The sequence below is a fragment of the Oncorhynchus nerka genome, linkage group LG9b, assembly GCF_034236695.1.
Source record: "Oncorhynchus nerka isolate Pitt River linkage group LG9b, Oner_Uvic_2.0, whole genome shotgun sequence".
NCBI classification, from domain to species: domain Eukaryota; kingdom Metazoa; phylum Chordata; class Actinopteri; order Salmoniformes; family Salmonidae; genus Oncorhynchus; species Oncorhynchus nerka.
Genome location: NC_088424.1, coordinates 527,716 through 542,288, shown reverse-complemented (window position 1 = coordinate 542,288; position 14,573 = coordinate 527,716). Strand labels below are relative to the sequence as shown.

General features: G+C 44.4%; 1 protein-coding gene across 1 annotated transcript in view; it reads right to left on the bottom strand.

Annotated features, from left to right (window-relative positions):
* Positions 1-633: 633 nt before the first annotated feature.
* LOC115114239 (solute carrier family 25 member 36-A-like) overlaps positions 634-14,573 on the bottom strand; it is a 32,076-nt gene continuing 18,136 nt past the window's right edge. The window contains exons 5-7 of the mRNA XM_029642319.2: positions 6,692-6,758; positions 6,056-6,348; positions 634-5,716 (exon numbers count right to left, since the gene is read on the bottom strand). Coding sequence (XP_029498179.1) covers positions 5,523-5,716; positions 6,056-6,348; positions 6,692-6,758 — 554 coding nt within the window. The 3' untranslated portion in view covers positions 634-5,522. The remainder of the gene's footprint in view (positions 5,717-6,055; positions 6,349-6,691; positions 6,759-14,573) is intronic.

The window sequence follows — 14,573 nt, the reverse complement described above, 5'->3', positions numbered from 1 at the left end:
TTCTGGACGATGCACCATATGCTGCCTTGTTGACAATATGACCACTTCAATCGGTGTAGATAAAGGGGAGGAGACAGGTTAAAGAAGGAGACATGGAGTGTATGTGTGACATTTGAGAGGGTAAATGGGCAAGACAAAATATTTAACTGTCTTTGAACATGGTATGGTAGTAGGTGCCAGGCGCACATGTTTGAGTGTGTCAAGAACTGCAACGCTGCTGGGTTATTCACACTCAGTTTCCCATGTGTATCAAAAATGGTCCACCACCCAAAGGACATCCAGCCGACTTGACAACTGTGGGAAGCATTTAAGTCAACATGGGCCACCCTCTCTGTGGAATGCTTTCAACACCTTTTAGAGTCCATGCCATGATGAATTGAGGCTGTTCTAAGGGCAAAAAGAGGCGCAACTCAATATTAGGAAGGTCTTCCTAATGTTTTGTACACTCAGTGTATACAGTCGTCACATTGGCTTTGCTGACACCTTGTGGAGAAATGGAGTAGAACAGTGTAAAACAAGCTCAGAATAAAATGGCCTATAGCCTTCAAGAAAATCCAGTCCATTTTTCAGAACAAACATGGCCTTTCTTTCCTGTGCTTCTAGGCCATAAAAAAAAATTAAGCAAGCAAGCAATGGGAGTTGCAATCTGGTTTTTATTGACTTTTGTACAAAAAGGAGGTATGATGATACATAGATGGCAAAGAATAGGCCACATTCATTTCACCAGTTTAAACCAAACAAATAGGAGGGGGGTACTGGCTGATTTAAGAGGGAAAACAATCAACAAAACAACATTCCAAACAAATCAGTTCACTGAAATGTTTACATATAGTAATCACATTTCTCCTTGAAGTATTGAGTCAGGCAAAAACATGGACATGAATGAGTAAGCATATTTCTCTAACCCAGATATACATTGGGCAGCATGGTAGGTAGTCATGTCAACCTGGACCCCTATTGACTACGAAATAACATTGATAGAGAGCTGACAAGTAGATTGAGTTACTAGTTCTCCAGTACCGTACCATAAAAATGTACGCCTACTTTTCCAAACTGTGTAAACTGTATCTTGGCTGTGTAAAATCTGTATACACTCCCTGGCAGACTCCGGTTTTTCCAATAGAGAAGCCATATGGGACCCACCATGATGGCATCCACAGTGTTAAATGGATTAGTCTTTAGTGACATGGTTGAGGTATTGCCAACCTACTAACCCAAGACTATGTGGGGATAAGTCATGAAACTGCAGACCTGCTGGTCTGTGTAGTGTGTTTTGTTTTCAAACAGAGCCGTCTTTGAGTGGAAACGTAGTGGCATTGAGCCCCATCTCTTAGATAGCAGCCCTGAGCAGTCACTAAAGTCTAACAGATCACCTTATATGCAAGTCTACGCTCCACTACAAAATACATCAGTTATGTACTGTATACTAGTTATTCAAGTCACAGTATGACTGTCAGGGCAACGATAGTAACAAAAACAGCTAGGCTATAGTCTGTGGGAAAAGGACTCCAGCATATTCACAGTACAGTTGTTCTATACAGTATGCCAGTGGATAGGAAAAAAAGACACTTGAAATTGGCCTGACAAAATGAGCAACTACCATAGGCAGAGGCCTCGGGTCAAAACTTCAATGTACAGAAGGATATTTACAACCATCTAAACGATGCGCACCATAATCCAATGTAGCCTCTGCACGGTCGGAAAGTCTTCAGTCATGAATCCAGAGCCTGAATCAGTTTAAAATAGTTCAGGGTGACTTGAACGCCAAAACATCATCTTGTCATAATATTGACATTAATAGAATATTCATTTATATTACGCTCCATCACACTGTATTTTTCCCTACTGAATGCCAGATTGAGAATTTGTAACAAAGACCAGATAGGATGCAGTAGCCTACACAGATATACAGGATACTATCGCTTGAAGATGGCTGGAGAGTAAATTCAAATGTAAAAATCAGATTGAGGGGAATTTACACACACACACAAATATATATAATTCTGAAAAATAATACTTTTGACATAAAATCAAAGACTGTCTTTCAGCACCAAGGCTTGCATGATGTAAAATGAAATACAAATTGTATAATATAAAACTTGAACAAAAGAAAAATATGTCAACACACCATGTTGCAACAGGTTCAAACATCTTACAATTGTACACAAATGCAGTCAAACAAATCATTTGCAACTATAAACTACAGTATAATAATACATGGACCTAAGCAAAATACACACAATAGTTGATATGCATATGTATTATATACACATGAATATCCTTCACAAGATGAAGTACTCTGAACTGTACAGTATCTGCAATGGGAACTGCTGAGCAAAACACCGTTTTTGCATATACAGTAATACTATTCTGATAATACAAGATTAAAATGTCCACACAAGAAAATGTTAAGCACATAACCCAAAAGGCCACAAAAAAAGTGTATAAAACTTCAGTTGGGAGCCACTGGTAGGGAAGGGCTACTATGTAGCAGCTGGTGTGGCTTACTGCTTTTGCCTTGCTCCCAACCACAGTAATCTACATGATTAACTTTTAGTGGAGGGCACTCACTACCTCTGGAGTAGATATCAGGGCAGTTCGCTTTCACCTCACACACACACACACAAACACAGAGTCAAATGCACATCGACCCAGTCACCATCCAAATCTCACACGAAAGGTTGGGAAAGATTATGGAATGACATTGACACTTCCTGACTTCCAACATTTAACAAATTGTCTTCAAGTAGCGGCGTCACACCAGTAGACAGACCTCTAACCAGCTAAGTGTTGGTACCTGTTGGAAAGACTCGCACCCTATCTAGATCAAAGAAATCCTGTGCACTCACGAGAGACAACTATGTCCCTCCCAATGACTAGTATCAGAGAAACAATACCATTATACAAAACACTGGATAAGCGTCTGTGGCATGTGTTGTGATCAGCGGCGATCCCTAGTCTTGTGCACCATATGCATTGCTTCAGATTATAAGGGGTAACTCTGGCCTTCAGGGGAATGCTTGAAGACAAACTCGTTGCAGTACATGAAATGTTTGCTTGCTATTCTCTTATCATAGAGCTAGCTAGAGATCTTAAATGATCTGGGGGGAACAGTGCCTAAATCTTTTTTTTAAGAACCATCTCTCTATATATATATTTTGTTTTTACAATGGCATGTTATAGAAAGATAGACACTTTTTGTGCTATTTCACTTGTTTTTGAGAAACGTAGGCCAACCAGTGAGTCACTTCCTCATGCATATTGTGCAGTACGGGGGCTCTGAAAAAACATGAACAAAATACTCCATAAACACCCAAATACGTCATTTTAGAAATGGAAATGCTCTCAGTAGTGACGCAGGTCTTTAGATGTTGTACACATGAAAATCATTCCGAACATTATAACGTTATAATCCATTTTATTGTGACTCAAGCCATACTTATCTGTCCATTCTAGCAGCAGGCTACCAAAGAATGGAACAGCTGGATAGGGGAAGCAGCTCGAGTCGCCGAAAAGTGGAATATAACGTTGCAGATAAAGTTTGGAATGAAAATTACGTATTTGGATGTTTTTGGAGCATTTGTTCATGTATTTTTTCAGCGACATTGAGGAAGTGACACTGCTGGGGGTAAGTTTCTCAAAAACAAGTGAAATCGCCAAAAAAGTGTCTGTATCCTTCTATAGCGTACCATTTAGAGATGGTTGTAAAAACGTAAAATTGTCCTTTAAAAACAACTTCCCTCGCCAATGTTTGTTTGACATTCCTTAAACACCAAGCTTGGGTTCAAGCTGCTGAAACAAAGCATGCACAGCTTGTTTCAAACATGAGCTTGCATCAGGGATGGACAACTTTTATGGGGGGTGGGAGCTACACAAAAAAATTGTGTAGCAGTTGGGCTGCAGTTGCTCACAGGTCTGCATACCCACATATACCCATACCACCCCCCATGTCACTTTGCTAGCATAACATTTTAGCAGCCCCCCTCTTGACAGAGACTAAGTTTTAGAGTAATTTTTTTTGCAACTTTATAAACTATTTCATGCCATTCTAATCATCTTGCCATGAGGCGGAGAGAAAAATGAGCTGTTTTACACCCCATTTCCTGTCATTCTACACATTTGGCCATGGTGTGTAGAGAAATGTTATGAGTGAAACTGACAGACTAGCACCATGCCCAGACCAGACGTGCGAGTGCGCCATCGTGCGCAATTGATTTTGTCCCCCCCACACCAAACGTGATCACGACACGCAGGTTGAAATAACAAAAACAAACTCAACCAATTATATTAATTTGGGGACAGGTCAAAAAGCATTAAACATTTATGGCAATTTAGCTAGCTAGCTTGCTGTTGCTAGCTAATTTGTCCTGGGATATAAATGTTGAGTTGTTATTTTACCTGATGCACAATTAATCCACACATAACGGTCAACAGAATCGTTTCTAGTCATCTTTCCTCTTTCCAGGCTTTTTCCTTCTTTGGACTTTATATGGCAATTGGCATCTAACTTTCATAGTATTACCACGACCGACCGACCTCAGTTCATCTTTCAATCACCCACGTGGGTATAACCAATAAGGAGATGGCACGTGGGTATCTGCTTCTATAAACCAATGAGGAGATGGGAGAGGCAGAACTTGTTGAGCGTCACAAATAGAACTGACTTCTATTTTAGCGATTGGCAGCGCAGACGCTCGTTGGCGCGCGCGAGCAGTGTGGGTGCAATGATTGAATAACATGCATGTGTACATTTATTTTGCAATGCAAGCAGTGTGGTCAGCATGTAACAAAATCAATGCGGGCCCACCAGCCGCTCGACTAACTTACTATTCAAAAACATTTTTCGCTGACATGGATGGGCTAATTGACTGTCAGTGACTGACATAAGAGAAACTGCTGATGCATTTTGAAATTGCACCTTGTGTATTCTGCTATTCTAACTTGCAACAGTAAGTTGAGACCCCGACTGAGTTCGGAGAAGTTGATCCGAGGGCCGCCAGTTGCCCATCCCTGGCTTATATGCTGAATCCTAGGGGAAAAGTGCTAACCTAATCAAATAGAACTACTGGTGGAACATTTTGCAATAAACATTTTCTATAATGTTCAGTGTTGTTATGAAACCTGTTTTTTTTAATCGATTGTTTTCTTGCATTCCCCTTTCAGATTGTCATCTCCGTACAGGCTAAAGCAGATTAGTTTCATTCTACAGAGAGACAGACTAAACTCTTTAAGGCCACAAAATGATTTCCGTCTATTTTTGAGACTGTTTGACAGGCTCTGTAAAGGACTGACCCAACGGTCTCTCGCCGTCCCTCTCTCTTCTTCCCACCCCATCCTTTCTCTATCATCCCAGACCATAGCGCCCCCTTGTGGGGTGGCCTGTAGGCTTGTTGGTGGGGAATTAGTGGGGGCGCTCTTCTTCTTTCTTCTGGTCAGTATCGGTTTTCCTTTAGTCTCCATCTTAGATATCCCCAACCAAGTCAGTCACTTCCTACTTCCTCTCCACACAGGAAGGGGAGGGGCTAGCGTTGGAGCAGGTAGACCACCATCTCGTAGGTGGACATCATTATAGCGGTGTTGGGGATTTGGCGGACCAGATGGGTGGTGAGACCGCGGTACAGGGCGCGGTAGCCCTCCTCCTTAGGTACTGTCAGCAATGTCTGGAAGAAGGAGCGGTACTTGCTGCCCTCCTCTCGTAGCCGGGTGCGGATCACCTCTACAAAGGAAGAGGCAAGAGGGGGTAGAGAAGAGGGGACTAACTTAGAACATGGACACAACAGTATAGAAATTCCGGACGGATACGATAGACAATATTTTCTTCCACATGATGAACGTTACCAATACTAATATGGAAAAAAAGAAAAAATAACTTTTCCTCCCCGTGAGATGGGAGCAACAACCAAATTATGTATTAATAACCATGATTCGTTTGAACTTTTTAAAATAATAAAACAGAATCAAAGATATGATCAGAATACATTGTCTTAATGTCTTTTCTTTTAATTTATTCTTTAAGGTCACATAATAAATAGAAATCGAAGGTGTAGGTGCATACCGTGGGGGTAGGCGATGGAGGTGGCGCAGGTCTTGGACGTGGCGGCTGCCAGCATCATACCCACAAAATCTGAGGCGTCTTTCACCGACTCATCCTCGTCCTGATCCATGCTGGCCTGTGCCTTGGACTCCATCAGCTTGCGCTTGATGCTCTCGTAGATGACAAAGTGGATGACTGTTTCGGAGATGCCGGCGTACGAGGCAGACATACCGCGGTAGAAGCCCCGCCAGCCCTCCGTCTGGTAGACCCGCCGCATGCACTCGAAGGCATTCATGCGCCGCTCGCCACGGTTCCTGTGGTAAAAACATGTAGCGTGTGAGTAAATGTAATAGTTGAACATAGCAAAAAGGTATGCAAAAGGTATGCAAAAGGTATGCAAAAGGACATTTGATCATACAGCAAACAATTGGCAGGTAATAATTGAATATGCAATACTCAGAATAACACCCTTTCCCCTAGTACCATGAGTCAATGCAATATGAAACTAGTCAAATAAGCATGACAACCCATAACATAGTTAGAGAACCAGTAAAATATGAAACAGCTGGGGAATAACATAAGCTAAGGGGAAAACTAACTTTTTTAACATTTAAATCGGCCGATGGCCTAGATTCAGACTCCCTGCTAAGTACTTACCTGGCATCCAGTTGCAACCGGGTCTTTATCAGCCAGATAGGATTGGTTGCAGTGATAGCAGTGAACCCTGGGAAGAAGAGTTCAGAGGTTCAGACGGGGAGAGTGACACAGTGTGAAAGACAGCCTATCCAAGGACAAAGATGTACACTGGCCTACGGGTGGGGGGGTATTTCACAAAGCACCAGCAAGGAGTTGGCCAGCTAAGAACATTTCCTCTATTTCCTGGATGATAAAGAAAGAAAAACTTGAATAATCGGGAATGATATTACCGACTCAATACTCGCAGTAACCCAACCGAATGACATTAAACTTCAGCTGGCTTTATGAACGAGAAAAAGTACGAGTTAGAACTGAGTGCTGGCCAATCTATCGATCCTGCGTTTGTGAAATACAACCCCGGTGAATTCTACACGAAGCTACTTTCCTTCTCAACTGGCCACAGTGTGTAAAAGCATTGTTGACATCTTTAAGCTGCGTTTATGAGCCGTTTGTTTACATCTTGGCAATCTCGTAAAACCGTTCCTTTATCCCCGGTATTCCGGAAATCAGGCCAGAGATTATGTAAAAATGAACTTCATTCATTCAGTCGGCCTTAATCATCGTTCGATTAAGGCAGACGGTTTGTCCTCACAGGATTCCTCAATCAAGATTGTAATACAGCACGGACAACAACAAAAACTCAGCTTAAAGATGTAGCCTAGTCAAAGTATCTAACATTCTTCGTTATCATATCTAGAAGTTGTAACACATGTATCTAAGATTTGGCTGTAATTTAATCATAAATACTATTCTTAATTATGTATAAACAAGGTGGGCCTGAATGTCATGTACAGAACAGGCACTATAGAAGTATAATAGTGCTGTTCTATTGTTCCGCCTCCTCAATTCATATTATTATTATTCACTCTGGTTAAGAGTGCCTGATAAAGGACTACCGTATAAATGAGTCAATTAATTTTGTCAAATTTAATGTGAACATTAGTAGCTAGCTCCCAGATGGGGAGAGCTCAGCCTTACAGTAGGCCTACATCTAAATAACAAGTAACTGTGCTGTGTCGTCGTCAAACAAAATGGAGTCTGGCTTATTTGAATTATTAATGAGGACCTAAGAGGAATAACTGAATATCTCTGAGTAGAGGAGGTAAAGTGGTATTTCCCAGGGGAACTAGGCGTGCGTGTATATCCACACAGTGCATTCGGGAAAGAATTTAGACCCCTCAACTTTTCCCACAATTTGTTACAGCCTTATTGTAAAATGGAATAAATTGTTATTTTCTCCACACACACACACAATAACAAAGCAAAAACAGGTTTAGACATTTTTTCTAATAAAATCACATTTTCATAAGTATTCAGACCCTTTACTCAGATCCTGAAGCACCTTTGGCAGCGATTACAGCCTTGAGTCTTCTTGGGTGTGACGCTACAAGCTTGGCACACCTGTATTTGGGGAGTTTATCCAATTGTTCTCTGCAGATCCTCTCAATCTCTGTCAGGTTGGATGGGAAGCATCACCGCACATCTATTTTCAGGTCTCTCCAGACATGTTCAAGTCCAGGCTCTGGCTGGGCCACTCAGGAACATTCAGAAACTTGTCCCGAAGCCACTCTTGCATTGTCTTGGCTGTGTGCTTAGGGTTGTTGTCCTGTTGGAAGGTGAACCTTCGCTCCAGTCTGAGGTCCTGAGCAGGTTTTCGTCAAGGATCTCTCTGTACTTTGCTCCGTTCATATTTCCCTCGATCTTGACTAGTCTCCCAGTCCCTGCCGCTGAAAAACATTCAATCTTGGTTTCATCAAACCTGAGAATCTTGCTTCTCATTGTCTGAGTTTTTTGGGTGCCTTTTGGCAAACTTCAAGCGGGCTGTCATATGTGCCTTTTACTGAGGAGTGGCTTCCGTCTGACCACTCTACCATAAAGGCCTGATTGGTGGAGTGCTGCATAGATGGGAGAACCTTCCAGAAGCACAACCATCTCCACAAAGGAACTCTGGAGCTCTGTCAGAGTGACCATTGGGTTCTTGGTCACCTCCCATTTACATTACATTTAAGTCATTTAGCAGACGCTCTTATCCAGAGCGACTTACAAATTGGTGCATTCACCTTATGACATCCAGTGGAGCAGCCACTTTACAATAGTGCATCTAAATCTTTTAAGGGGGTGAGAAGGATTACTTTATCCTATCCTAGGTATTCCTTAAAGAGGTGGGGTTTCAGGTGTCTCCGGAAGGTGGTGATTGACTCCGCTGTCCTGGCGTCGTGAGGGAGTTTGTTCCACCATTGGGGGGCCAGAGCAGCGAACAGTTTTGACTGGGCTGCGCGGGAACTGTACTTCCTCAGTGGTAGGGAGGCGAGCAGGCCAGAGGTGGATGAACGCAGTGCCCTTGTTTGGGTGTAGGGCCTGATCAGAGCCTGGAGGTACTGAGGTGCCGTTCCCCTCACAGCTCCGTAGGCAAGCACCATGGTCTTGTAGCGGATGCGAGCTTCAACTGGAAGCCAGTGGAGAGAGCGGAGGAGCGGGGTGACGTGAGAGAACTTGGGAAGGTTGAACACCAGACGGGCTGCGGCGTTCTGGATGAGTTGTAGGGGTTTAATGGCACAGGCAGGGAGCCCAGCCAACAGCGAGTTGCAGTAATCCAGACGGGAGATGACAAGTGCCTGGATTAGGACCTGCGCCGCTTCCTGTGTGAGGCAGGGTCGTACTCTGCGGATGTTGTAGAGCATGAACCTACAGGAACGGGCCACCGCCTTGATGTTAGTTGAGAACGACAGGATGTTGTCCAGGATCACGCCAAGGTTCTTAGCGCTCTGGGAGGAGGACACAGTGGAGTTGTCAACCGTGATGGCGAGATCATGGAACGGGCAGTCCTTCCCCGGGAGGAAGAGCAGCTCCGTCTTGCCGAGGTTCAGCTTGAGGTGGTGATCCGTCATCCACACTGATATGTCTGCCAGACATGCAGAGATGCGATTCGCCACCTGGTCATCAGAAGGGGGAAAGGAGAAGATTATTTGTGTGTCGTCTGCATAGCAATGATAGGAGAGACCATGTGAGGTTATGACAGAGCCAAGTGACTTGGTGTATAGCGAGAATAGGAGAGGGCCTAGAACAGAGCCCTGGGGGACACCAGTGGTGAGAGCACGTGGTGAGGAGACGGATTCTCGCCACGCCACCTGGTAGGAGCGATCTGTCAGGTAGGACGCAATCCAAGCGTGGGCCGCGCCGGAGATGCCCAACTCGGAGAGGGTGGAGAGGAGGATCTGATGGTTCACAGTATCGAAGGCAGCCGATAGGTCTAGAAGGATGAGAGCAGAGGAGAGAGAGTTAGCTTTAGCAGTGCGGAGCGCCTCCGTGATACAGAGAAGAGCAGTCTCAGTTGAATGACTAGTCTTGAAACCTGACTGATTTGGATCAAGAAGGTCATTCTGAGAGAGATAGCGGGAGAGCTGTCCAAGGACGGCACGTTCAAGGGTTTTGGAGAGAAAAGAAAGAAGGGATACTGGTCTGTAGTTGTTGACATCGGAGGGATCGAGTGTAGGTTTTTTCAGAAGGGGTGCAACTCTCGCTCTCTTGAAGACGGAAGGGACGTAGCCAGCGGTCAGGGATGAGTTGATGAGCGAGGTGAGGTAAGGGAGAAGGTCTCCGGAAATGGTCTGGAGAAGAGAGGAGGGGATAGGGTCAAGCGGGCAGGTTGTTGGGCGGCCGGCCGTCACAAGACGCGAGATTTCATCTGGAGAGAGAGGGGAGAAAGAGGTCAGAGCACAGGGTAGGGCAGTGTGAGCAGAACCAGCGGTGTCGTTTGACTTAGCAAACGAGGATCGGATGTCGTCGACCTTCTTTTCAAAATGGTTGACGAAGTCATCTGCAGAGAGGGAGGAGGGGGGGGGAGGAGGATTCAGGAGGGAGGAGAAGGTGGCAAAGAGCTTCCTAGGGTTAGAGGCAGATGCTTGGAATTTAGAGTGGTAGAAAGTGGCTTTAGCAGCAGCGACAGAAGAGGAAAATGTAAAGAGGAGGGAGTGAAAGGATGCCAGGTCCGCAGGGGAGGCGAGTTTTCCTCCATTTCCGCTCGGCTGCCCGGAGCCCTGTTCTGTGAGCTCGCAATGAGTCGTCGAGCCACGGAGCGGGAGGGGAGGACCGAGCCGGCCTGGAGGATAGGGGACATAGAGAGTCAAAGGATGCAGAAAGGGAGGAGAGGAGGGTTGAGGAGGCAGAATCAGGAGATAGGTTGGAGAAGGTTTGAGCAGAGGGAAGAGATGATAGGATGGAAGAGGAGAGAGTAGCGGGGAGAGAGAGCGAAGGTTGGGACGGCGCGATACCATCCGAGTAGGGGCAGTGTGGGAAGTGTTGGATGAGAGCGAGAGGGAAAAGGATACAAGGTAGTGGTCGGAGACTTGGAGGGGAGTTGCAATGAGGTTAGTGGAAGAACAGCATCTAGTAAAGATGAGGTTGAGCGTATTGCCTGCCTTGTGAGTAGGGGGGAAGGTGAGAGGGAGAGGTCAAAAGAGGAGAGGAGTGGAAAGAAGGAGGCAGAGAGGAAGAGTCAAAGGTAGGCGTGGGGAGGTTAAAGTCGCCCAGAACTGTGAGAGGTGAGCCGTCCTCAGGAAAGGAGCTTATCAAGGCATCAAGCTCATTGATGAACTCTCCGAGGGAACCTGGAGGGCGATAAATGATAAGGATGTTAAGCTTGAAAGGGCTGGTAACTGTGACAGCATGGAATTCAAAGGAGGCGATAGACAGATGGGTAAGGGGAGAAAGAGAGAATGACCACTTGGGAGAGATGAGGATCCCGGTGCCACCACCCCGCTGACCAGAAGCTCTCGGGGTGTGCGAGAACACGTGGGCGGACGAAGAGAGAGCAGTAGGAGTAGCAGTGTTATCTGTGGTGATCCATGTTTCCGTCAGTGCCAAGAAGTCGAGGGACTGGAGGGAGGCATAGGCTGAGATGAACTCTGCCTTGTTGGCCGCAGATCGGCAGTTCCAGAGGCTACCGGAGACCTGGAACTCCACGTGGGTCGTGCGCGCTGGGACCACCAGATTGGGTGGCCGCGGCCACGCACCTCCCGGAGGCCCTCCCAGGATGCACCTCCCGGAGGCCCTTCTACCCGGAATTCTCGGTTTGGCTGGGCGGCCAGCTCTTGGAAGAGTCTTGATGGTTCCAAACTTCTTCCATTTAAGAATGATGGAGGACAATGTGTTCTTGGGGACCGTCAATGCTGCAGAAACTTCTTAGTACCCTTCCCCAGATCTGTGACTTGACACAATCCGGTCTTGGAGCTCTACGGACAATTCCTTTGACCTCATGGCTTGGTTTTTGCTCAGACATGCACTGTTAACTGTGGGACCTTTATATAGACAGGTGTGTGCCTTTCCAAATCATGTCCATTTAATTTACCACAGATTGACTCCAATCAAGTTGTATTAACATCGAGGATAATCAATGGAAACAGGATGCACCTAAGCTCAATTGAGTCTCATACAAAAGGGTCTGAATACTTATGTAAATAATGTATTTGTTTATACATGTGCAAAAATATTTGTAAAAACACTGCTTTGCTTTATCATTATGGGCTATTGTGTGTAGATTGAGATAAAATTTTGCTTTAGCGATTTTAGAATAAGGCTGTGTAACGTATCAAAATGTGGGAAAAGTCGAGGGGTCTGAATACTTTCCGATTGCAGAGTACATACAGTACTAGTCAAAAGTTGACACAGCTACTAATTCAAGGGTTTTTCTGTATTTTTACTATTTTCTACATTGTAGAATAAAAGTGTAGACATCAAAATTATGAAATAAGACATGGCATCGTGTAGCAACCAAACAAGTGTTAAATCAAAATATTGTATATTTATGATTCTTCAAAGTAGCCATCCTTTGCCTTGTCCGCTTTGCACACGCTTGGCATTATTTCAACCAGCTTTATGAGGTAGTCACCAGGAATGCATTTAAATTAACAGGTGTGCCTTGTTAAAAGTTCATTTGTGGAATTTCTTTCTTTCTTAATGCGTTAAAAGCCAAAATCGGTTGTGTTGTGACAAGGTAGAGGTGGTATACAGAAGATAGCCCTATTTAGTAAAAGACAAAGTCCATATTATGGCAAGAACAGCTCAAATAATACTTTGACATTGTCAGTCAATTCGGAAAATTTCAATACGTTTTTAAAGTTTCTTCAAGTGCAGTCGTAAAAACCCATCAAGCGCCATGATGAAACTGGCTGTCATGAGGACTGCCACAGGAAAGGAAGAGCCAGAGTTATCTGCTGCAGAGGATACGTTTATTAGAGAGTGACCAGCCTCAGACATTGCAGCCCAAATAAATGCTTCAGAGTTCAAGTAACCGACACATCTCAACATCTGTTCAGAGAGATTGCATGAAATTCATGGTTGAATTGCTGCAAGGAAACCACTACTAAAGGACACCAATAAGAAGAAGAGACTTGCTTGGGCCAAGAAACACTAGCAATGGACATTAGACTGGTGGAAATCTGTCCTTTGGTCTGAGGAGTCCAAATTTGAGATGTTTGGTACCAACCGCCATGTCTTTGTGAGACGCAGAGTAGGTGAACGGATGATCTCTGCACGTGTGGTTTCCACCGTGAAGCATGGAGGAAGAGGTGTGATGTAGGGGTGCTATGCTGGTGACACTGTTGGTGATTATTATTATTTTTACTCAAGGCACACTTAACCAGCATGGCTACCACAGCGTTCTGCAGCGATACACCATCTCATCTGGTTTGCGCTTTGTGTGAGTATCATTTGTTTTTCAACAGGACAATGATCCAACACACCTCCAAGCTGTGCAAGGGCTATTTGGCCAAGAAAGAGAGTGATGGAGTGCTACATCAGATGACCTGGCCTCCACAATCACCCGACCTCAACCCAATTGAGATGGTTTGGGATGAGTTGGACCGCAGAGTGAAGGAAAAGCAGCCAACAAGTACTCAGAATATGTGGGAACTCCTTCAAGACTCTTGGAAAAGCATTCCAGGTGAAGCTGATTGAGAGAATGCCAAGAGTGTGCAAAGCTCTCAAAAGGCAAAAGGGTGGCTACTTTGAAGAATCTAAAATATATTTTGATTTGTTCAACACTTTTGTTTGGTTCCTACATGATTCCATATGTTTTATTTCCTAGTTTTGATGTCTTCACTACTATTCTACAATGTAGAAAATAGTCAAAATAAATTAAAACCCTTGAATGTCTAGTTGTGAGCAAACTTTTGACTGGTACTGTATATAAGTGATACCAAAACATGTATTATTTTTGTGTTATTAATAAGTTGCTTATACTAATTTGGGTCTGAATGAGTTTTTAATCCGAGAGACCAATTTTTATTTTACCTTTATTTAACTAGGCAAGTCAGTTAAGAACAAATTCTTATTTTCAATGACGGCCTGGGTGGGTTAACTGCCTGTTCAGGGTCAGCTCGGGGATTTGAACTTGCAACCTTCCAGTTACTAGTCCAACGCTCTAACCACTAGGCTACCCTGCCGCCCCAATGAATCCCCTGACAATGCATCAAGTCAGTATGTTACTTCAGAAGTGAGTGTTATGTCATACACTTTACGAGGTATACGACAAATGTGTAAGGTGCCAGTAATGGTAGTGTGACAATAAGGTGTGCATATTTAAAGACGGACAGAAATCTGGCACATTGCGTGTGCTTTGTGCCATTATGGTCGAGGCACTGTAATCTCTAAACAACAGAAGTCAAACAAGGCCATTGGAAAACGAACAGAAGTATACATATGCGCTACGTTGCGCCAAGAATTAAGATGGACGATAGCATCTTCTCTAAACAAGTTCTACAGTACAGTCTCGATCTAGAGCCTCTACTGTCTCAAGGGACACAGTCCTAAGGCAACTGCGTGAAGAGGATGAAAAGTCTGCGGA